The sequence below is a fragment of the Seriola lalandi genome, unplaced genomic scaffold (assembly GCF_002814215.2).
Source record: "Seriola lalandi dorsalis isolate HSWRI2012SDOR001 ecotype SW California unplaced genomic scaffold, Sedor1 jcf7180002054795, whole genome shotgun sequence".
Taxonomy (NCBI): Eukaryota; Metazoa; Chordata; class Actinopteri; order Carangiformes; family Carangidae; genus Seriola; species Seriola lalandi.
The window spans coordinates 3731562-3757070 of NW_019525348.1; the positions used below are offsets into that span (position 1 = coordinate 3731562).

Genomic DNA, 25509 nt, shown 5'->3' on the forward strand with positions numbered 1-25509 from the left:
TGAGCTGCAGTTTTGTGAGTCCTCCCTTCCCAGTGGAGGAGTCAGTGTTGGCAGAGTGGACGGTGCTGTTGTCTGCATGCCACAGTTGGCTCCACGCCTCCGTTCACAGTGCAGTTTGTGACTGACTCATATTCATCACTTAGCTCTTATTAATCCCTTCTTATTCCTGTGATATGGCTTCGACTGAGCCGTTATGCCATTAATATGAGCAGTGCTTTGTATTATTCCACGATAATGCACACATACTCAACGGCCACCATTTACAGTAAGTCTGTGTTTATCCTACAAAGTTATATCAAAATAGTCATGATAATAAGATTTGGACATTTATCACAACAATTATATATATACACACACCATATATTTACTTAGTATCCTTCTCAAAACTCCTTCATTCTCTTTCACATGACACTCAGGAGAGCACATACCTCCACCAAGGCAAACAACCCTACACCTCTTTTGTTAAGCACAGTTTTATTTTTATCTTTTTTCCGCAATTTATTGTCTTTAATCCCTACAGCTGTATGGTGTTATTACCTGTTGTGTGATATGATGACGTCAGCATTATACAAGGCTAATTTTATAAATTGAATGTTGCAAGTTTCTTTCACCACATCCAGATTATTATCAGATTATTATCTGGATCTGCACCAAATTGTACAAAGTCATAGATCTCAACACCATAAATGTGTGTATTATAATATTTTTTACATCAAGATCCAAATATTATTTCCAGAGGAAATGACAGAAGCGTGAAAAATGTCCTCTCTCACAATGTTAAGGAAAGTGATAAAAAAAAACAACTGACAAAACAATCCTACCTCAAGGTCCACTTCCTCTTGCACTTAAAATTGTATCCTGTGGTTTTCATCTGTAAATTGAGAATGGTATGAAATCATAACAGCCACTGAGTTGGCTTTTCACCATCTCTGTGACAACTGAACATACTCCATTCTATGAAGACTGTGTGATAACGGGTGAAAGCACACACTCAAAAACTGTTAAAACATAACCCGACCGTAACTCCACAGCTGGGTAACTATGGGACAGAACATTTACTCCGTTGGTTTGACTCAAGTGCTGGGTTTCCCTTTCAACCCAGAAGTTTTGGTTGTTCACTTAACTAACCTGGTGAGCGAAATGAACTCTATTGCTTGATTTCATGTTACCCATAAACTGGGTTATTTCTTGACTTATTGTCTTGATACCTTATATCTAATGATAAAAAAAACAACAACAACAACAACAACAACAACAGTATATTATAAAACAAAAACGAGTTATCATGCAGAATACAAATGTACATAATGTACAATACACTACATGCCAGAGAAACTCCCAGGTGGGGGAGGCACTGCTTGGTGTAATTGATGTCAAACACAAACATCTACACCCTTCAGCGAAGAGTCTGTTTTGATGGCGTGGCCTGAAATAGCAGTGAAGAGCTGGCACGTTGTCATCTCATCCCCAAAGCACAAAATGTGCAGGAACACTTGACTGGTCTCTGCATTTTCTAAATAATCAACTACACATCACTTAATGTTGAAATAAAACTGACTTTAAGTTATCAAGCTTATTTTGTGGAGGTATCAAAATGCAAAATAATGTAGGATCAGTTTTTTTTAATAGATGATGACGTATTACTTTAAGAAATATTAAGGTTACCTGGTGTAATGTCATCCAGCACTAAGTGCACTTTCCCTCTTGCTGGGCACATGTGAGGATTCCGTCACCGACAGCCGCCCAGTTTTCAAACAGTTTTCCCGCTGCCTTGGGATGAATCTGCTGGAAGTCCTGTGATAGTTAATAAATTCTGAAAACAAAATGTATCTAGAACAACGAACAGTTGCATCAGGTCTGATTAAGAATAGGGTTAGGGTTATCATAAAACAACTTTCATCATTCATGAAAAAGATTTTTCTTTTAGTCTTTGGTCATTTTCCCATTTCTTTATTGTATCATAGATAATCTTATAGTCAGGGAGAGGAAGAGTCTGTTGCTTTCAGCTGTAAAAACATTTCACATCAGTTGCTGTCAGGTTGAAAATCCCTGTGCATCAAGTAGAAAGTATATTTTGACTTGATATTTAATATATTTTCCACTATCACTAAAATAAACACTACTTTAATAATTTCTACGAATTAGGAGACATTCTTGTCATAACTTGGATAATGGACATAATGAATTTACAAAGAGAACATTCATAAATGCAGATGAATAAAGCTTTGTTGGTTTATTAGCTTTCAGTGTCTGAGCAGAAACTTACCTGTGGTTTGATGGATGTGTTGACAATTTAATCAAAAATAACGTTTTTTAATGAACGGGCACCTGCTGACAAGCAATTTATTTATGGTATTTCACAGTCACTTTTGTCATGTTTGATGGTGTCACTGCAGCGCTGCACTGGATGTACTTGTTATTTGGACATTACAAACTCCAAGGCATAAAAAGTTGTTAACACCTGCAGACTGACAACTGATCCAGCTGTGGTCCAGCTGTGGTCCAGCTGCGCTGTCATCACAAGAAACTGATGTTGCCTCAGACGATGGGTCAGAGAAAAAACATTTTGATCAGGATTGGCTGTCATTACACAGCAAACTATTAACTACTCAAACATGACAGCTAGTAGCTAATATTACGGACATGTTTTCATTTCATCTTACCATTACATTTATAAAGACCTACCCTTTGTCCAAGAGTTAGTAGCTAAAGCTAACCTTGTAAAGTTCAGAGGTTAGGAGGTGCTACAGACACCTTTGTAATTGTAAGGTCCAAAAGTTAGCAGCTTCTTCTAGTCTTGTATGATCCATATTTATGAAGTTTAATAGCTAATGCTAATCTTACAATGCCCAAACTGTAGTATTTTAGCAGTTAATGCTAGCCTTTTAATGTCTGATTAATGTTAGTGACTGTATTATTTAGCTTCATGCTAGTCTTGTAGTCCATAAGTTAGTATCTACTATCTTCTAACTGTCATAGCTTCATGCTGGGTGTGCTTTCCCTTAAGTTAGCAGCTAATGCTGCTGACATGCTTTCATTTTATCTTACCATCAGGGGGTGAACTGATCCAGAGCCTGCCACAGCTGATCTCTGCCTCCTCATGTCCAAATTGCACCATGCCGGAACTGAGGTCTGTCTCCCTCAATATCATATATCATCATATGACACTTGTATTTTTTTAAATGTCCCAGTAAATGTAAGAGCATATGGGTCTTGAGTAATTCTCTAGACTTCAAAAAGATATTTTAGGCGATTTCTACACCCAAATTCTTTCAAGGAACTTACTGTATCCAGTGGCGCCTTAATGCGCAGGCTTGCATGGGCTTGAGCCCCAGGCCTCTGACCAATCAGCAGCCTCACGAGACATGAGCTTAATTGGGTCATGTATGTCATCATGCAAATTGCGCACTTCAATGGAACTCCAGCATTGGGGGTGCAGAGCATGAAAAACAGATTTATAGCTGATGATGTGGCTACATGTAAAGAGGACACTGACAGCACATGGGCAGATAAGACAGAGCAACAATACAACAGCAGCACCATGCAGCAACGAGTTCTTCAACTATCGGGAGAAAGTGAGAAATATCCATAAACTGTTATATTGTAATTTATTCCCACGCGTGCTGCTCAGAGGAGTCAGCGGATCTTCTGACAGCAGTGTCTCTACCTCTTCTCTTGCACTGTGCACAGGCAGGCAAGTGTGCGTGAGTGAGTTACTATGGTTACAGGACGCTCTGTCAGAGTTAGTTCAGAAATTCAGTTTTAGAGATTCTTTGGAGCTGTGTGTATCACTCTGAGACTTTCCCATGATTCCCATTAACAGATTATTAACTTAGTATGCCTTTGCAAAAATAATGAATGTGATTTTACTTCAATTCTGAAATAGTAATATAATAATAATAATTATATAATTTTTCATTTCCATTACACTGGGTTGCCAGCATGCTCCAATCTCTCTGAAAACAATCTCTCAAATCTCATGTCAAATAAGAGAAAGCCTCGAAGCCACTCCGTCGTGAAGAAATATAATTATATGTTAAACAGGCTTTCTGCGAACAAAGCTCGAACATCAGGCTTTTTTCCAGAGTCCAGAGCACACAGTTTGTGTGCATTACAGTAGTCCTTGATTTGAGAGATAATGTAGGTTAAAATGCTTTTTTAGTAAGAATTACTCATTCCTGTATAACATTACAACTACACCAGCTAGTGGTGCTCTGAGAATAGCTACCATAAGAACTGGTGTGTATAATGAACAGGTAGAATTAGCTGTTGTAAGGCCATTTCATTCATACGGATGACCTTGTGAGTATTGGGAATAGCAACCCTGAGGTTTAACATTGTTTAACCAGGTTCAATTATCCAACTCATATTGTGATGTGTTGTAAGGCTATTTCATTTATTAAATTGTTTTGTTTGACCATGAAGAAGGTCTAGTAGCCTGCAACCTACTACCATTTTAGGCTACATACTGTTTTTTTTTATAATAGGGCCTAGGCCTATAATTTAAAATATTAAACAGTCATTCTTCTAATAATCATTTCCTGTCCTGATTAACCCAGTTAGAAATTATTCTTGATACAGTATTGGTTTTCATAGCACCTCAGTCTAACTAATGTAGACTAGTGCAGGTGGCTGTTTCTTGACTTTATCAAAGATTATGTAGTGTAAAAATACAATTTCTTTTTCTGGGTTAGGACCCCCCACCCCACTAATTATGTTTTTTCAAGTTTGCTCCCCCATTTGAAAACATAAACAAGCACCCATGTGTATGAAGGGAAATATTAACCATACACATAACTTTAGTCATGGTGCAAAAAGCATCATTTCACAAGCTGTAAACAACAATTAATTTGAGATTCTCCACCAACACATTCTCCATTCTCACTGGACTAAGGCTATACAATCACAATTCCTGATATAAGCCCATTAAATTTACCATTAAATTTGTGAAGACAAATTAGCAGCTAAAACTGACACTGTTTCATCAAGCTTAATACTAGTCTTGTAATGTCCCAGGTTAGTAGCTATGCTAGCCATGTATTATTCAGAGGTAAAGCTAAAGCTACCCAATTGTAATGTCCAGAAATGAGCAATGTCACTTGCACTTACATGTATATATTCATTCTGTGTGTGTGTGTTTTGCAGTTACCATCACTATTTTTTGGTTTAATAGATGCAGTTCTACTATATTGGTTTAATCTGCGCATTGTAATAATCCATACTCACCATGGACTCCAGGAGTTAAAATAAGAGGGTGGCAGCCAAACATTTCCCTCCTTTAAGCTCTTGCTGATGTCATCAGTGATGTCACGGGTTATATCATGAGTGTAGGGGTGGTCTTAAGTTTAATATACCGTGTTAGTAAGTATTTGTCTGATTTAGAGTAATTATACAGTTTGTTTACAAAATCATAATTTGCATCTTAGTTGTTCTGTTGATGTTTACTACTAAAAGTACCTTTTACTCAATTAATCTTTGAAAATGAGATAGACTTAGACACCCTCAATGAAGTTTGGTTCTGCCCATGCTAATTGTTCAGTAGAGAAAGGGTCTATAAAAGCACTTGTTCCCTCTCAGCTGAGGGAGAAAATCATGCAACTGGTATGCGAGTATTACAGGAAACAGTAGAACATGCAATTATTTGTTGTCTTCAGTACAAGAAATTGGGCGAATTCTCAAATGCAGACTGGGAAAAGATCATATCAACTTGAACTAAAAGAATCGTATAATTATATATTATAATTCCAGAATCATTCTGATCCACACTCCATTTCAGAAGGTTGTGGTAATGCACCTGAAAGCTGATGTTTAATGGCCAACCGCCATTAAACATCTTTAGAAGAAGAAACTGAGAGCGGAGGATCTCACAGGTCTGTGCAGGTGGGGGGTTTTATGGTGGTCATGTAATGCCTAATGCAAGTGACTTTAGCTGTACCTTCACTTTAACCTGACACCCGTTACATATCACATGGTCAGAAGTATGAGTCCTAAAACCCAGAAATAAGTTTTTGTACTTCTGATTCCCTCATCCCGAACTCGATGGATTTTTTTGGATGAGGTGGCTGAAATAAAGTCTGTGGTTTTCACAAGCTCAAGACATCTCCATGTTTTATTGTACAACATAAAATTCTTTAAGCTTTTGTGTGTCTTAAAACAGAGGTTGTCTAAGTGTCTCTCAAAATCTACCGTCCCGCTTGGGAACAGTGTCTACTGAAACTGTTGACTCTGTCTTCTGGATTACACAGAGAAAGAGGCCACTTTTTCCCAAAAGAAATGTTGCTGCTGCAGTTTTTCAAGTGTAATTTTTCAAAACAGTCACCACCAGCTACCATAAATAAAATTTTATTCATCTCCATTATATTGGAGCAGAGGCAGAAATCTCAAAATATGAGCAAACTATTTGCATGGCTAGATACAATTAGAAGTATGTTAAAAATAAGTTGTTTTTTTTATATAATTTGGATAAACTGACTGTTTCCCCACATTGTGTGACTCTGTGTTTGACACATTAAAATTCCCATTGATGATTTTCTTTCGCCAAGTGTAGCCCTCTCTCTTTGTCTCTTTTGATACCAGGTGACCTACTTAGGAGACAAAGTCCTTCACTTTTAAAAACCAGCTGGTCTGGAGGAGACCATCCTGCTACAGCCCATGAACAACATCACTTGGCAGAAACGTGGAAACTCCCCAGAGAAGTGTTCCACTTATTTGGCTTATGACCAATGCTTGCATGCAGGTCATCCATAGTTGCATATGTGTGGATGTATAAGTCAACCCAAAAGTGAATTTGTGTATGAGTTGAACAATGTTTAGAGGCCTGAGGGACAAAAGGATCCAGTAAGTCACAGGTATAAAAGAAGCAACAATGAATTTAATCAATGTATTTTGAGACCCCTGAGAGGTCCTAGCCCCCAGGTTTAGCACCACTTCCCTAGAGGAGTGTGAACTGCTCTGGCATGCAGCCCTTCCTGCTTCCATATTACAGATGCAATCACACACTTGCACACTTGTTCTAGATCAATACTATTTGTACTCACTCTGATCCATCTTAACTGCCCACTCCATTTGAATATCATCTTGTGATGTGTCACAAGATGATATAGTGATGATGGAAACCTGTTTGGGTGCCAGCTGAGCCCTGGGTAGCAGGCAATGAGATTACTATTATGTTGTTGGTGCCCTGTGGCTGCCGAGCAGTGATAGAGAGGCCTCTCTGGCCAGGCACCACTATTAGATTTGTTGACTGCTCAGCATTCTGGCATGTTGAGATAATGGTGGGGAAATACTTTTACTTCAGCAGCCAGGCATTAATGTGATCATATATATTCTGGCATATTTCCACAGTGACTTATTACTTGAGAACAAGGCAGTCTATTTGATCCTTGTTGGCATTGTACAGTAACCGACTGAGAGACACATTCAGAGGGTTCATCTTCAAAAGGATTAGCTCCTAATGTGGAAATACTGCACAGCTCCTAGCCGCTGGGAACAACTGAATCATTTACAGTGAGGCACACTTGGCAGGGATGAGTCTAACATTGCGATCTGAAGTCATCTGATAGTATGACTGCTCACTTTTGTCTATTCTCATATTTTAGACACAAACCTGCTTTGTATTCCTTTTCTTTCTGCCTCTTTTCTTCTATTCTTATACAGTGAGATAATGATTATTGTGGCCTTTTTGATTCTTTCAATCAGAATAGGAGACCACGTGAGTTTTTGGATTTTTTAATACACTTGCAAAAAGTATCCTTTTAAAATTAAATGTACAACACCATTAAGTCTGCAAAAATTGAAGGTTTGTGTGAGGACTTCCTGAAGCCACAGTGACAATGCGTACATGCTGATGATTACCACACAATGATCGCCATATTTTCCATCTTAGTTTAGCATCTCGGCTCACTGACATTAGCTAATTAGCACTAAACACAAAGTACAGCTGAGGCTGATGGGAAAGTCAATCATTTTGCAGGTATACATAGACCACATAAAATTTTGACCTGATGATGGTTTGAAAGGAGTGGGGATCACCAAAACCAGTAAGTAGGCTCTATCCAGAGGGCCACAAATGTCATATCAGTCAGCTGACCATCACACTGTCAATCCCATTCTGAGAGCTGCGCTGCTGCCAAGGTTAAAAACACATCTTTTACTTTCTTGAATGCAACCCTGAATGTAATCATCTATTCAAACTGTAAGTGCCAATTGTTAAGTCACTGGTTACATAGGATGCACAAACTGAGTATTGGTTAATCATCACACTGGTTGATTCAATCTGCCAATCCAAGGATTAGCAGACACATAATCCAGGTAGCCCTGGCTTCGACCAACAGAGGCCTGATTGCTCTACTTATTCTAGACTTGTGATGAAATATGTTCCAGACCTTGTTTCAAAACTGGGCCAAAGCTGGCATGAATACTACCAACCAGAAAATTGTCTGAACCTCCAAAATCTGGCCAAATCTTACAAGGTTGGATCAGAGCCAACTCACATTGGTCCTTTTTCCAAAAAACAGATGAATGAGCCAACACTGAGACACAGTGTTTTCATTATTCAGATTTGGACTAAAATATTAAAGAAAAGATTAAGATTAAAAAGTAACTGCACAGTTAAGTTTGAACTTATTTTCATGGATTCTGTCTTGTGGAAAAGAGAACGCTTCATATTTATTACCAAAGATTTCTTATCAGACTATTAAATATGTCTTCCCCCTTTAAATACTTATAGAAATACACAAAAGAGAAATGCAGTACATAAAAAAACGTATTTACAGACACAAATAGCAAAAGAGGGCTGTGACCCATAATTGGGATCCCGTGTGAATCCCAGGCTGGCTGACCTAGGCAGTCTGGACAGTATTGTTACAGAGCAGAACCATGACGGAGCTGGAAGGTCAAGCGTGTGGACAGTTGTCAGCCGTCTGGGAAATGTTGAATGAATGTTGAATACTGGCAGATGTGCCCCAGAAAAAAATCAGAGGTGTCAAAAGCTCCCAGAGTCGACAGGTCTGGTATGATGCTTTGAATGTGTAGCTTAGGGTTGTTTCTCAGCGGGGGAATCTCCTGTGAGAATATCTGACTCAGGGAGTCTACTGAGGCGTTGTGTTTAAATGAGCAAGTGTGAAGTGTGGAACCAGATCAAACCACATTTAGTTGCATGTAGTGTTGATTTTTATGGCAGGAATATGCACATTTTTAATCCCCATAGTCTTTCACATCACAACTCAGATCTATAGCACTCGCATTGGAGGTTAAAGTGGCAGTCTCAAAGATTTTCATTTAAATAAATATCTGTTAAACCTGCAGTACAGAACTTCTGTCTCCCCCTTCTGGCGGAGTGACGTCCACTTTGATTGTGCACCAGCCCACATGCCAGGCTTGGCATTGGGGTTTTTGCGTAGGCTAATGAGAGAGCCATAACCGTTACCAGTAAGACAACATCCATCTCTCAGTCCCTCTTCTTTCAGTTTGCTCCAACGAGGAAAGACCAAACCAGTGGAAATCCATGTTTGTCCTAGGATTGCATCCATTTCAATCACATTCTTGTAATCCCTCCTCTGAAGGCTTCGGAGTTTCTTTGTTATATGGAGCATCAGAAACTTCGACACTTTCTAGATTTTTCCGCCATAGGATCTGCCACACTACTAGTTACTATAGCATACTCTCATCTCTGTCACTATACCCTCTTCAGCTCCGGCAAACCAATGGTCGCAGGTTGACAGAAAACACATTTCTACCGGTGCTCCAGCGTGGGAATGGTGCCACAGACACTAGATTTAAAACTCCAGCATACTGTGAAATACAGAGAGATTTACCTGGCACTTAATCAGCAGCGTGTGGACTCGTTTGGCAAGGGCTTGAATGTAACAGATGTTCATTTATATGTAAAAGTCGCACACTCCAGCTTTAAGTCACTCTCTATCGCCAAATGAGGTAACACAATGGTGATTGAGCCTACGGTCTTATGATTAAAGTATTGCAATATTTATATAATCGCAGTATTACGACCTGGGTGTCTGTGGTGACATTCCTAGAAAAAAAATCTTGTGTTAAGTTGCTGATAATGCAAATTGAACATTTCCTACTGCTGCTTCACATTATTTAACTGTCAGTGGATCAGCTTGAAGTATTGCAGGTAGAAATGGAACAAGAAGGAGCAGCCACAGTGAGCTGTTGCTGCAGGTGACAGGCTGCACACCTGCAACCTTTCAGCCAGGTAACCAACCCCTTTCACTGTGCCCAGCTGTTTGCAGACTCCTGCTGTTTGCAGCATAAAACCAGATCATGGTTGCTCTCAGAATGATGGGAAATGGCCAATTATTGCTTCTTTATTGAAATGACAAGAGTTTATTTTATGTGACCTGTCGTATTCAACTACATTTGCTGTCACCACCAGTAGCTACAAGTCCCAAATATTTCCAGCAATTTTCAGACCTAGAGAAGTATGCAATTTTAATCAAGGTAATCATTTGGTCAAAATTGACATTCAGTTTTAAGCCACATTTTTATGATACACTATTTAGATCTTGGCTGTTTTTAACAATATACTTTAACCAGGAGAAGCATTTTAGTCATGGGACGTCTGGATATTAAGTTATCAGAGAAACAACCTGGGCAAACATTGGCAGCAGTCCTGCGTAACTGACGAACAGTGTTGGAGAAACACTCATTTTTAATGTGGAACTGCCTTATTATGTTTTTACCAGATTTAATCATCAGGTCCATTTGTTTCAGAGAGGAGGAGACCTCTGCAGATAAAATGTGACAAAATGAGACAAGTTGAAATGGAAAAGACAAACATAAACCATAAAAATCAGATCTGTATGAACCAATAAGGAGACTGTTACTTTCCTCAAATTAATATGTAAAATCAACATACAGTACATGTCATATTTCCCATGTGGTTTTCCACCTTGTGAGGTTTGAATAGATGTAGATATGGTAACTAAGAGGTAAGTCAAAACATATATGAATACAGCCTTTAATGCTAAAAATAAATTATGGAAATAAACAAGTATGCAAAATTGTTTGTTTTTTTCCTTGGAAAGATAAAGGATAATGACAGAACTTCATATAAACTCTTAGTGGTGAATTGCTCCTCTATTCCCTGTCTGTATAGTTCTCGAGCCGACACACACTGTGCATCAGCATTTGAAGCATGTTGTACATCATACCTGTCCTGGCAGGATTTGTTGTAGTGAGCAGTGTCTTGAAGTTGTAGCTTTGCCACAAGTTCCTTCCGCGTTCCCGAAGGTCCTACACTCACCTTTCCTCTCATCTCCTCACCTTGGAACTATGTGTGCAGGGTTTTGACTTCCACACAGAGAGATGTATCTGACATAAAAAGGAACAGTGACATCTGTTTCCCAGGACCTTGGTCAAAAGGAGGGTGATGGGTGATGGGGGGGGGGGGGGGGGGGGGGGGACCTTTTGGCCCCTTTGGCCAGAAGAGGAACTAAGCAGACACAGAAACAACAGTCCACACACACACACACACACACACACACACACACACACACACACACACACACACACACAGTCATTCACTTGCTATAAGGCAAAATGTTCACTTTGTAACTTCTAATTTCATTTAGCATAACAAGCTTTCTGTGGGTAGACCTACAGTAATATCTGTGGAATTACATAATCAAACACTGGAAAAAGAAAATAAATGGAAACAGTCTTGATTACTGCAGTTACTACATGAGGTTGAAAACTATCTAACTATAACCCTATAAAACCCCACAAGTGCGCAGGGGTCCGCTAGGGTCAGCGTGACGTGAACTTTGTCATCAGAGTTTGTGCTCGCGGTTCTGTGTGGATGGTCCGTAGTATTTGTTTCTTAATGTGGTCTGGCCTGCTACAATTGGCACCAAACATGGCGTTCTTTCTCAGAGTCATGACCTGGTCAAATCTGAACCCACAAACATCATACACATATTTGTAGATTCAGTATGGCTGACACACATAGAATATCATTATCTTAGAAGTCATTGCAAATACAAGTCCATCAATCCCCTTAAAAATCATAGTAAAATGACACTCTTTGGCACTCCAGAACTTGCCCTAGAATCATTATGTTTTTAAGCTTTCTTCAGTATCAAAGTAATCCAGTGATAATTATCTGGACAAATGCATTGCAAACAGGAAGTGCTAATAGCTTAAAATACATTTAGTGGTACCAATTTGCCAAAATGTACCAAATATAGACAACTAACTCACCGTCTTGGCAACTTCAGGGCTGTCAGCGTCTATAGTTTTCTGTCTTTGCCCCACTATGTACTTCCTTTTTCTTTCCTTTCTTTTTAAATGTATTTTTCTATGGTTTATCATTCTTGTATTATCTCCATCATTTCTGTGTTCTCTTGTTGATCTTTTCGTCATATATGAAGCTTTTAGTTTGCAGTCTTGAGGATATGTTTCTGAAGCTAAACATAGAATATTACATTACAATTACAGTGTTTTCATCATTTTAAAAAAATCTTACATAATCACAACAAACTCGTTAAAGAGGAAATTAATTAGTATATCAGCCATAATGATGTTACTGCAGTAATGTAATAAAATATGTAAGGTGGATTATTGAATGTATTACAATTCTGACATGTAGCTACAATAAGTTCTTAGCGAACTTATCTGTATGTAAACAGCATTGTATGGGTGCGGATTTGTGTGGTGCACAAATGTTCTCCTGTGCACGTCCATGCGTGTGTGTCTGTGCTTGTGCGAAGGCGAGGAAGCACTCAGGCAAAAATGTCGGGGAGGGAAAAAAATGCATATTCATCAGGCCTTGCAGACAAAACAATGTACTGGCATAAGCTCTGCAACGAGCGCGAGTGAAACAGCTGCAGAGAGACTTGATGTGCTACACTGGGACAAACATTTATGAACCCACCCCCATGGACTTGCCACACAATGATGTGACACAGAGAAAGGAAGGATCCCTGCATACATTTGCATTCGGTTTTCGGGGCTAGAGTTCAGCAGGGCCCCCCCCCGTTTTTCACCTCCATCTGAGCGCTGAACTACTTCAGATGGCTAATCGTTCACTTAATACAAATCTATTAAACAGGCCTGGCTGTGTATAAGCAGGGTGTGATTTAGATCTGGATCAATGCCCCTGTGTATCTGCTACACTCGGCCAAGACAGTATTTTGTGCCTGGCAGATTAGTCTCTCAATTACACTTACATACATGTGGACGTTTCACATTGACTCATGTCTTGACATCAACCAATTGCATAATCTTCTTTTTTTTTCCTTTTGTCGTGTAGTTGCAGCAGCAGATTATCCCTCATCTTGTTTTTCATAAGGCTTTTTCCTTCCTATCTCTACTGTGAAAAAAAAAACCCTTATCTGACAACAAAGAGGAACCCAGCTCATGCATTAACCTGCCTGTTGACCTCTATGCAAACTCACCCCTGCAGATGAGTGACCAAAGATGCTGTAAATAAAGACAATCCCCTGTCATCCACTTATGTCCTTGAGTTACCAAATGTATCCACTAGATGGCATTCCTGTATAGAGAGCAGATCTGAAACCAAAGACAAGCCTGGCGATCAGTTTCACTGTGTTTGCATTGTTGACAGCTGAAGCACTACCAGCGATGTTACATCATGCATTAACATCACTGTCTGTCTCCATATTATGGATGAACGGCAGCAGCGGTGTCCATGTGTCTGCACAATAGCATTTATTTTAGTGAGGATTTGATTTCTGTCACACTGAGAAGAAAACCCTGAGGAGCTCTCTTCACTTCTTCACTTCACAATCCACATTTGCTCTTTTGGCCACATGTTCAGCTGTTAAGAGTCAAGTGCACATTTGTGAGTAAGCCTAAACAAAGAAAACAAAACAAACAGAAAAAAAAAAACGCAGGATGCAATCTGAGATTCCCAGAGCTGATCTGATGGAAAACAGATGAAACTAATGACAGATTGACTTTCTGGAGCTTCCAGTTGGTGCGATGAATTCCTGGAGAGAGGAATATAAAGTCTGAAATGAAAAACTGTACTGCAAGTTGTCGCCAGGGTTTTTTTTTTTTTTTGCTTGAGACCATGTGTGCCCCGCTACGAATCCCCCAGCACTCGCACAAAATTAAGACCATAAGACATTTTTTATATTTCAGTTTGGCATTTTATTCCTTTACTAGACAGCGACAATAGGCAAGGCCAGACAATTTGCATAGCACATTATCATACGCAGAGGTCATTCAAAGTGCTTGACGGATATAAAAGACGAATAAAAATAATACAGGTATAAAGAGAAAACAGTATAAAATAGTATAACAAAATAGTATAACAGCAAGGATTATAAAACATGTAACATGTAATGAAAGTGTAAGATTAAATCATTAACTCTCCTTACATCCCTCTCCGTAGAGGGCTGCAAGTAGATAAGAGGAGACAGAGATGGGGAACAGCATAAGACAAAGGTCCCTGGCTGGACGCAACCTGGGGACACAGCACTTCCTGCTTGGTGCCTTAACCTAAAGACCAGGGCCCCATATTTTCTATTTTACTATTTTACTGACTGGAGGCTAAAGGAAAGTTATAAAGCTTAAAATGTATTTTTCAACGGCCTACATTTTAGTTATTTAACCCAAAATATTATTGTTAAAAATATATCATTTTTCATCCTGTTTTCAATAAGATAATGTGTTGAACATACTGACTCTAACAATGTTGTAATCAGCTTATAAAGTACTAATTATGTGTAATTTGTTAATTTATGGAATTGAAATTTACAAATTGATAATAATGAAAGAAAGAAAAAACAAGAAGTTGAATAAAAACCCAAATTTACAAAAATAAATAAAGGAATCTTTACTTTTACATTTCTTTCTTTATCATTTAAAAAAAAAACTGTACTCAGATATATTTTTGACCCTTTTATATCAAAGCTGTCACCAATTGTCACAAATATAATTCTGAAGGTGACATACTGAAACCTTCATTTATTTATTATTTTGTTCTTGTTGTCACATTTTAAGATATTGGGTGTAAAATACCATAAATCATCATTAAATGTGTGTAATTCTGTAACTGTAGAATGTAAACTTGACCCAGGTGATAAACCTCTATAATTTAAGTAAGTCCCAAGGTCATGACCTCAGCGTCCTTCATGGCCTTCAGTTTGCCTGTTTAAATACAGTTTGGTTCAAAACACACTAGTGAAGAACTGAACATTTTAATACATTGTGATATGTTTTTTTTTCTTTTTTAGATATTTCATGTTTTATAATGTGCAGAAGCTTATTTATGTCTGTTTGCATGAACACTCTACATAGAATTCAAATGTCACATGACGCATCTTCACATATGTCTTGTTTGATTTAAAGTGGCCTCCCTTTGCAGAGCTGTCGCGGTGTTTCTTCTTAGATACCAGATTCCTATGATTATTGCGGTTTCATGTACAAACTTTGTCAAACAGTTCTTTGGTTTAGAGGATAAACCTTCATTTCCTGGATACAGAGGAGGTGGACACCAGTTCCTGGCAGCTGTGAAGAATTTAACACATCCATAACAAACAGCTACTGTAGCGTAATCTCCTGGCTTCACTCCTCCCTCTCCATCCTCTCGATTCTCGTCCTTGCTCCCTGGTCCTTTGCCCACCATGCCTTCCCCAGCTGTCCTCTTCTCTTTCCACTGAAGGAGGGAGGAAGAGGGAGCGAGGGAGCTGGCGGGCTTCAGCCCTGCCTGGCTGTCGTGTTGGAGCCTTGATGTTACAGACTGCAGTAGCAGCCTCTTAGGCCCCTCATAATCCACTGGATTGTTGCATTAAAACCATCACATGATTCTTTGCTCCCTTGCAGTTGTACCGTGTTGCGTCACCATTAGAGCAAGCTATAAATAACAAAGAGGGGCTGCGGGGGAGGGAGGGGAGATACGGGGGAGGACTGTCAAACACATAGAACAACACAGACTGGCAGCTATTGGCTCCCTCCGAAGCCAACACACAGCTTTTAGTTAGAGAACGCAGTAATATTCACACTTACCTGACTTAGTCATTGGCAAACATCACATAATACACATCACAATACACACAAAGGATTTGATGCATGAAGAAATTGAATAGCGCAGCAGGGGCCAATGGCTGTGACGAGAAAACAAGTTAAAGGGAACATTCAGACGTGTCACTCACTGAGACGTCAAAGTCTTTTTTCCAGAATGAGAAGCTACCCCGGATTGTCACATCATAGACTGAAATTCAGGTGCAGCTGTGTTGACAGTAAGCCACTGTGAAATAGCAGAATGGGGCTGAGCTTGGTAAAATAGGTTGGGGTTTTTGTTCATTACTTTCATGTACTTAGAGAGGGGATGTAAGTCTTCAGAGGTCTTCTTGGGGGAAGCTGAGAGATAGCGATTGGCTGGAAGGCAGCCTCCTCACAGGGAGACATATACTGAGGCAAAACACAGCTATGACAACCACATAAACCAATATAGCTGTTTTTGTTTCCCCATGTTCGGAGCCACTGTGCACTGGATTAGCATACATCCTATCCTCTGCCCGCCAGGCAAACAACTCCAGCACAAGTCTGTGTAAGTAGAAGCCTGCTGTGTCTTCCGAGTGAATAATGCAGGATGACAGAGCAACATGCTTCACAGACGTATGTACACCACCATCAATTACTGCGTCATCAGTGCCGCTACATCCAGACATAAGAGTGGTAGAAGTGTTCAGATCTGTACGTACAGCAGCACTAAATATTTCTTAAGTTAATGATGGATTATGCTGAAATGGAAACTCATAGAATGACGAACCCAAAGAACGTCATCATCTCCAGTTCCTCTCAGCTCTACAGAGCTTTTTAGTCTGTTTTGGATTGTTTTGGTTTCCTTTGATTTCCACCCACCACAGGCAGCTTTTTTAGTAGGTTAGAGAGACACAGTTTTCTTGGGAGATGATGGAGACCAAAATAGAGCTAAAAGGATAGTAAATGTTGGTCTTACAATCCCCAGGTGGACAAAAACAGTCCAAGAATTCAAGTATTTGCTAAATTAGCTTTGTGTCTGCACTGTTACAACAACAGTTATTGTCTCCTAGTGCAACTGCAGGAAAAGTACAGGTGTCACTAATAACATTAACAATGGATGGCTCTGTTCTATTCAAGTGTCCCAGTAAATCATGATACTGTGACGGTGATTCACACAACAGGAACATGAAACTGAAGCAGTGAAATGGAATTCAGCCAATTAACCTCATACCTGTGCTTTTCCTACTGTAACATGTCAAAATATCCTCTGTGAGAAAAGCCTGTGTAAAAACCAAGTGGCAACCTCTGGGGCTGTAAAATGAAGCCAACTCAGAACTACCAAAAACTGCTGTTCCTCGAATGGCCAAAAGTGAGTCATACCCCATTGACTCCCATTTTAAATGGCCAACTTTACAGCAGAAATAAACATGCTTACAGCCTGTTACAAAAACAGTTTTGGTCTATATAGCTACTTTCCTCCTTCATGACAACTGTAAGGGGGTGAATTTTTGTATAACTCACCTGTAAGAATTTTACTAAGCCTCCTATAATTGAGGGTGTGGCCTCTTTGAGTGACAGGTGGTGAGTGTATGCTTGCCACAAACCGGCAAGTACTGAAGTCTGAGCTCCACACGCCCCACCTCTCCACCCATTTTTGGATTAGCTGGGAGTAAGGTGGAGTCAGGCTCTGCCAAGATGGCGCCGGCAGAGCAGCCCACTCTGAGCTTCAAAACACCTTTCAGAAACCTGTGGGTGATGTCACGGAGGCTACGTTTATCTTTATTTACAGTCTATTTTGAAAACAAAGAAGAAAACAAACACAATCTCAAATTACTATAAAAATGATATTATTGAATCATTATTACTAATTCAATAATGTATGAGCACTATTTTAAAGGTTAAACTTTAACTAATTTACACTGCTGGGTAATTTATAATATGACAATGCAAATGAATGAATGAAAAATACAAATTTGCAAAGTAATAGCAACTATAGTTGTCAGATAAATATAGTAGAGTAAGAAGGACAAGAAATAAGAAGCTCCCTCAGAATGTCTGTCATCACATAAGATGGTGGTAAGTTAAATACAACAGCCTGTAATTGTTCAGCGAGTTTGTAAAGTCCTTCTAGGAAGGAGTTCGGTCTAAACAGGTGCAGCAGAGGACAAGATATCTTGACATTTATGCCACATTTATGTCATATGGATGGATAGTACAAATCCCTGTTAATGTGAGTGCTCATGTCATCAAGGTGATTGAATGATTACACGGTCGGTCATGTAAGGATTAAAATACTGCATTGACAATATAACAATATAGCCATTAGATTTAGTTTAATTACACTAAACAATTGATGATGCATCCGTAGTTATTGATTTCAACCTCCGTGTTATGAGTTGGATATTGACATAAACAGTATTTACAAGTTGGAAATATGTAACTACTATAAATCCGATAAGATGTGAAGACAGCTTAGGTTCCCAGTGTGGGTTAAGCTTAAAAAATGCTGCATCCTACATTTCCCATAATGCAACTTGATAGCTTCTTTCATTAGACCTCCCCTGCCTCGTAAATGCCTGTGCCTTTCAAACTCCATGTTCTCAGTTTGTAACACAGGCTTTTTGTTCAAAATTTAAAGTATCCAAGCCCAAGGCGAGACTATGACATCACTGTGACATCATCAGGGTATTTTTTTCAGACTTGGCAAAGCTCCTCCAGAGATAAGTATTTAAAACTGTTTACACAGGCTGAATACTGCTCCCCAAAATGAGAACACTGATTTTCATGTGTAAAATCAGTTATTCAAGTACTTGAATGCATTTAGTTACTTTCCACTGCTGCAGTAGCCTCAAAGACTCAATCACACACACACACACACACACACACACACACACACACACCACATTAGAAATGCAGCTTCCAAGAAACCAAGTGATGCTATCTAATAAGAAGTTTTGCCCACCTCTTTCTGTCTTCTCTTCCTCTTTGATCTCTCCACCTCACTCTCTCTGTTTCGTTCTTCCCATAAGCCTCAAACTATCCATTCAACCACCCCGCCCCTCCTCTCTCTCTCCTTCTCTGTTCTCTCTGCAGCTCTGCCTCGCTCTCCTGCCCATCGAGTGTCGTGCATGTTATTTAAGTCAAGGGCGGCATTAGCATGACGATCACAGCCTTCTATCACAAGTCTTGTCTGCCAAGGCTAGAGCTGGAGGAGTGGGGCTTTTGTTATTATGGTGGAGAGAGAGCGGCAAAACATGCGGGGAGTAGAAAGAGAGAGAGAGAGAGAGAGAGAGAGAGAGAGAGGAGCTGGAGGCACAGGACAGGAGGTCTATAAAAAATCAAAGATGATTTGTGATTACGTTAAGAAAAAGCGTATATGCGTGTGCATCAGGGAAAAACTCAATCCATTTACGTGCCATATGTTGCTGTTATTCCTCACTCTCTTGAAGAAAGCCTGCTCCTTCCTGTCAATGAAAAACAAAACCACAAGTGTGCAGAGATAGGCCTACAAAGAGACTCCACAATCATGCCTGGGTCATACACACACACACACACACACACACACACACACACACACACACACACACACACACACACACACATATATATATGCTAATCTCTGTATGAAACTCTCAGCAAATTCAGATCAGGCTCATAAATTCCTGCTTGTTATTCCAGAACTGATTACTCATGACTGCCTACAGGAAAAAAAAAACAAAAAACATGCAACATATTGTCATCTCAGGAGCATACATGCATTTTAACAGGCGCACTCACTTCATCTCCCGCTTCTCTCCGCTCATACTCCTATTTACAAACCTATTTATTACAACAGGAAATTAAAACACAGTTAATTGTATCATAAACACACATCTGTGTTACTAAAACCAGATTAATTTTTAATGAAACAGATGCCGTCCTGGGCCAATTTCTCCCTTCGCCAACCACCAAGTTCAACCTACCGCGGCCGGCTGTCTCGCAGCCACGTGGTGAAGCCTCCTTTTGCCTGACTGACTGCGGTGGAAATACACACTTACCGGTTCAAAGACACACCTGGTTATTAAAGCAGTTGTAGCCTTTTATTCATTATTGATATAATCACCACTGCAGCTCATTTGGCACTGCAGCGCACACAATCATTCTGCCGGCTGCAGACATCCGTGACTCACCTTTGATGGACACCCTGCAGTACTCATGTTCAGTCTGGGTCCTCATTGCAGACAGAGGAGGAGAGATGGGGTCTGACATTTCACATGGCTTTCAGTCAGACGAATAATCTGATGGTCGGGAGGGTGGGGAGAGAGAGAGGGAGAGAGAGAGAGAGAGAGAGAGAGAGAGAGAGAGAGAGAGAGAGAGAGAGAGAGAGAGAGAGAGAGAAAGAGAGAGAGAGACGTGGCCTTGGAACAAAAAAAAAAAAAAATCCAGCTGAATATTAAATGCGCTCAGGTGTTTCATGGCCTGTCAAACCTGGGTGACACACAGAAGACACACTGTCTCATTTCCTGGGTGAAGTGTGCACACGTGGATGTCTGTGCATGTATGTGTACAAGGTCCATCCAAGGCATGCACAACACACACACACACACACACACACACACACACACACACATACACACATACACCAAACACACAGTGGCAGTCAAGCCTGCTATCATTTGAATTCCTCCCCTGTGGTGGCTCCGTAAGACATCTCAATCTCCATCATGCTGTCAGAAGAAATAAACACAGTACATAGAGAACTGAGAAGAAAAAAACAGGCTTTTTCTTTCCTTCACATCCATCGTCATGTAAGTTAAATGCCTTCTCTGCTCATGGACACACGCACACAAACACACACACACACACAGCAGACAAACAAACACAAGCCAAAGACGCTTTCATCCGTTGCATGGTGAAAAAATACATTTATTGGAATCTGTGTCAATGTAGAAAAAAGTGAAAACTGGCTTTAGGTTTTGTCACAGTACCACAGGTGAATATTCCAGCAGCCGTCTGGTGAGCCGAAACTAAGTCCGCAAGCTCGTTTTAGGGCAGTACATCTGCTACTGATGACAACAGAAAGGGTGGCCTACGGTGGCCTTATGGTACCAAACACGTCGTCTCTCACAGACACTGAAAAGCTCAGGCTGCTTCCTAGGACACACCACCAGCAAATACACATGTTGTACAGTAATTAACCTAGACCAATGTTCTCTCTCTTAATGTGGGCTTCTGCGGGAGAGGCTGATTTGTTCAAATGTTTTGTTGTGATACTGTTACAAATCCCTTTCCAATAACTATAAAGTCAGGGCCGCTGACTGCCAGCATCCGAGGCGACTCAACGGAGCCTGTATTGTATGATCAATTGCGGGCCACTGTTTTATAACTCATAAACTGGGCCCATAATATCCCATTTCGTCCCGGACCCTGGAAATAACTCCACTGGCCCTGTGCGAAGCTATGAGGTTCATGCATCATCTTTGATGTCCACCAGGGCCTCCTTTCACTGTTCAGCGCCTGCCATCCAAATGAAGGGAATATCACATTAATATTTCTCTTTTCTCTGTAGAAGTCACTTTTTTTTCTCTTTTTTTTTTTTTTTAAATCAAATATTTCTGTCTGAACAAACATCTCTATAATAAACATACCGCAAGTGACAAGTTCTACTCTGGCAGGCCAAATGTTATAATGTGTAGTGCATTTCTATTTCTGATATGACAGGATAAGTCTCACAACACATGGCGAGTCTGCATACTTTATGAAATCAACTCAAATCGCAACAGAAAAAAAAAAAAAATGCATTTGAAAACAAAACGAGACACTTCTAAACTCAGATACTGAGTATTAACATTGAGAGGTCAGTTTTTTTTTCCCCATACAACTTTCTTTACATATAGACTTATTTTATTCTTAAATATCTTAAATCTCATATAAAATAATTCATCAGAAACCGATTCTATATACACGGACGAGAGTGCACAAGATGGATAAAGAGATGGTGTGCATGCTGACGTGGTTTAGCTAGAGCAGGGTTTGCTGTGAGGTTATATGCGCTGCTTGGGTGTACAGTTTTTTTTGTTTGTTTTTTTTTTTTTTTTTTTAAATTTGGCTTTTTCTGATGAAATGAATGACAGGTTCTGCGTGGAGCATCAGACTCAATATCATCATTCAGAAAACAAACAACAGCTTCTAAACCAATAAATAGGCTTTCTCTTTAGAGCGGCAATTCTTCAAAGAGAATGTGACCTTCATGGTTACCAAAAAAAAAAAAACAAAAAAAAAAATCCATATTTCAACCTCTCTCCTGACACAAGTTATCTACCAAAGCAGAACTGGGAGCATTATGATTTTTCTGGACTGGATTCTAGGATAAACCTAAGCTTAATGTATTGTTAAATGGAGATTAGCAGTGGGGAAATAGTACAGTATTTGTTGGGAACTAGGCTTTTAATCCAAGAGTGTGTCAAAAATGATATATGGCAAGCTGCAGCAGTTTTATCGGGTCAAGGCAAATAATATGTTCATGGACGGGCATTCAGTTACACTGTTAAAATATAGCACATAGCTACGTACAACAAGGCATGCATGCTTTGAGGCTCTTATGAGACAAAAATAAAAAAGAGATAAAATATAAAGGGATTGCATTTGCACTGACTTCTGCCATGTGTCATTTTGTGGCTCTAGCCAATGGTGGTTGAGGTTGGCTGAAATGTTTTATTAGCTCAGGGAAAATAATCGGCGAAGTTTCCCCCAAAGTGACATTTAAGCAGCTTGTTGTTTCTTCTATAATCACATTCACACTCTCTTTTTTTTTTTCCCAAAAAAAAAAACGTCTGAGTGTTTGATTTTACAAAGAATCGTACGCTTATAATGTGCACGCTAGTTTTGGCAATGAACTCGCTGTGAGGACGCGGCTCTGTGTGGCACAGTGTTAATAAAAACGGCACTGGTTCCAGTGACTCCAGTGACACCAACTCTCTATTCACAATGGCCACAATCGCTGTTGCTGCTGACGCTGTTGTTAATTTACTTCTCTCCCCCGAAAAAAAAAAAGAAACACAACAGTGAAGACATCATAGCACGATCAATACCGACCTGGAAGAGGATGCTTAATTTCACTTCTCTTTTTCTGTTGTTTTGAATTTTCACAACTTAACTGGCATCCACGCATCTCTGGCAAGCGACAGCATCTTTGTATATTATTTAGAAAATCTCTAGTAGATATTCACAGTTGCTTGACTGAATGGCAAAAATACCCATGAAGTCTAAAATTGCTGGTTTAAGTCGTCTAAAACATGGATGCCAAGAGTTCTTTAAAGTACTGGAGGTTCACCGTCGTCGTAGACTATTTGATGGATTCAGATTCAAAGTGTAAAAAAATCTTGCAGCGTGTTGCCTTTGAGCACGAACACACATATTCATACATACAACCATTCATTTTCTTGTATATATATATAGAGATCTGTAGTAATATGGAACAATGGAGATACCTTCAATTACATCTGATGGTTCATGATGTGACACATATTCCACAAATTCTTCTGGATGTTCTGTGGGTGGATGCTCTACAGGAGCGTTTACATGAGAGCAGATTTCTGTACAGTAAAACAGCACACATAAAAACATGAGGACTTTAAAATAAAAATATCCCACGCTGATTGTGATGTTTAAAATGTTATTCAATTCATTTTTTTTTTTTTATTCTAGAAAGGGAGGCAAGGGTTTATTTTTGGCGGGACGAGGCAGGGGTGCTGCCGATCTCCCCTGTTTTCCTTTCCCACACTACACAGTAGTTTCATTCTTCCAGGGTCCAGTGCGTATATTCCCTGTGCTGTCCGAGGTGTACAGGAGTCCTTCGTGCAGACCCCCTTTCAGAATCCCATTCTGATTGGGCGGGTTCTGGGGGTAGGATTGTCTGCGCGGGGCGTGCATCTCCAGATGGTGATGTGTCGCCATCGGGTCCTCCTCGGCCACTTTGCCGCAGCCACACAGGAAGATGCCCGTGTCGCCTGCCTCCGCTGGGCACAGAGAGGGGAGGAGGTCTGCCTTGGCACAGCAGATGTGCCTGTGGCAGGGGTTATGGCACGCCAGGGCCTCGTGTGTGGTGGCTGCAGCAGCGTGGCATGTGTGATGCCCATCATGGTGGCCTTCGTGGGCCAGATGTGGACAGATGTGGGCATGACGCTCATGTGTGCTGTGGGGGCTGTCAGTGTGTGAGCTGTGCACGCTGCCTCCGTCCACGCTGGAGGGGATGTGATAGGCGTACTCCCTCTCACTCCCTGCTCCGCAAGCGCCGGACCGGCGGCTGAGGTGACGGCCTTTAGTCCTGGTGCTGCTCTTTAGGCAGGGGTGTAACTGGATGCCCGGTCTGTAACCCTCGGGGTCAGCGTGTAGCAGTACGTGCGTTGCCGCAGGCTCCTCCTCCATAAGCTGCTGACTATGCAGGGCGGCGCAGCATGGTGTCACTGGTGCCAGGCACGTCACGTGATTTTGTGAGGACGGAAGGGCGGCGTGTTTACAGTGACCTAAACTGCCGTGACTGCAGCTCATTGGTGCTTTACCTTGACACGGTGAGTCATGGTGGCAGTGGCTGTGACCATGACCATGTCCGGGGGTATCTCCATTCACATTGACCTTGGGCCGCGCTTGAGCAGGCCCGTGGGCGCCAGAGCAGGCGTTGGCTCGTCGTCCGGGACAACAGGAGCACCAGCAATGCCAGACATCGTCACGCTTGGCACAGTGATGGATGAGGATGAAGAGGCCGAGGGTGACGGAGAAGGCACCGTAGAGGCAGCTGAAGATCATATCCAGGAAGTGGCCCTGCGACACGGCCAGTGCGCCGAAGGTCCAGGTGGCCAGGAAGAGGAAAAGGGTGAAGGCCGCCGTTCGTAACTGAGCCTTGAAGGAGTGCTCGTTGGCCAGCAGCGCAGGGTTGATGGGAACGCCTGGGCAGCCGGCGGGGCAGTGGCTCCCGCTGGGTGGAGCTGCCAGGGCTCCGGGCTCGGCTCCCTGATGACAGTGGGTGGGCACGTCGACGGCGGCCAGCCTCTGCTGCTCCTCCGTCAGCTGCTTGAGCTCATACTTCTTTTCAGGGTGTCGCCGCAGCTGGATGAAGGTACAGAGGAAGTAGATGCATGTCACCAGGACGATGAAGGCCACGGGGCCAAAGAAGGCTCCCAGGCTGGGCTCCCAGGCCATCCAGCAGCTGCAACACACACAAACACCAGCGTGTTTCAACATTTGCATTTATTCATTTGTTCTAACATCTATCCGCTGGCATGTGCACCTTCAAAATTCGCACCCTGTACACACAGTGCAAACAACCTTTATATAACCACACAACATCTGAGTTGTGTTTGCTCAACAGAGAAAGACTAATTCAAACACACACCCAACAAAGGGAAATAAAAGCTAATGGCGGAGGTGTGTGTCAAAACATGCAGATACACACATGTAGCTCTGTTTTTAAAAAAAATCAAATGAAGGTTTATTTTTGGAAATAATTAATAACACCTAATGATGAAAGCACTTTGTTGAGGTGTATAAAATCAACAG

At 40.8% G+C, this 25509-nt stretch overlaps 1 protein-coding gene across 1 annotated transcript in view; it reads right to left on the reverse strand.

The window, feature by feature from the left end:
• Window positions 1-20850: 20850 nt before the first annotated feature.
• Window positions 20851-25509, reverse strand: part of adgra1b (adhesion G protein-coupled receptor A1b) — a 171096-nt gene continuing 166437 nt past the window's right edge. Inside the window, exon 19 of the mRNA XM_023425928.2 lies at window positions 20851-25159. Coding sequence (XP_023281696.1) covers window positions 23737-25159 — 1423 coding nt within the window. The 3' untranslated portion in view covers window positions 20851-23736. The remainder of the gene's footprint in view (window positions 25160-25509) is intronic.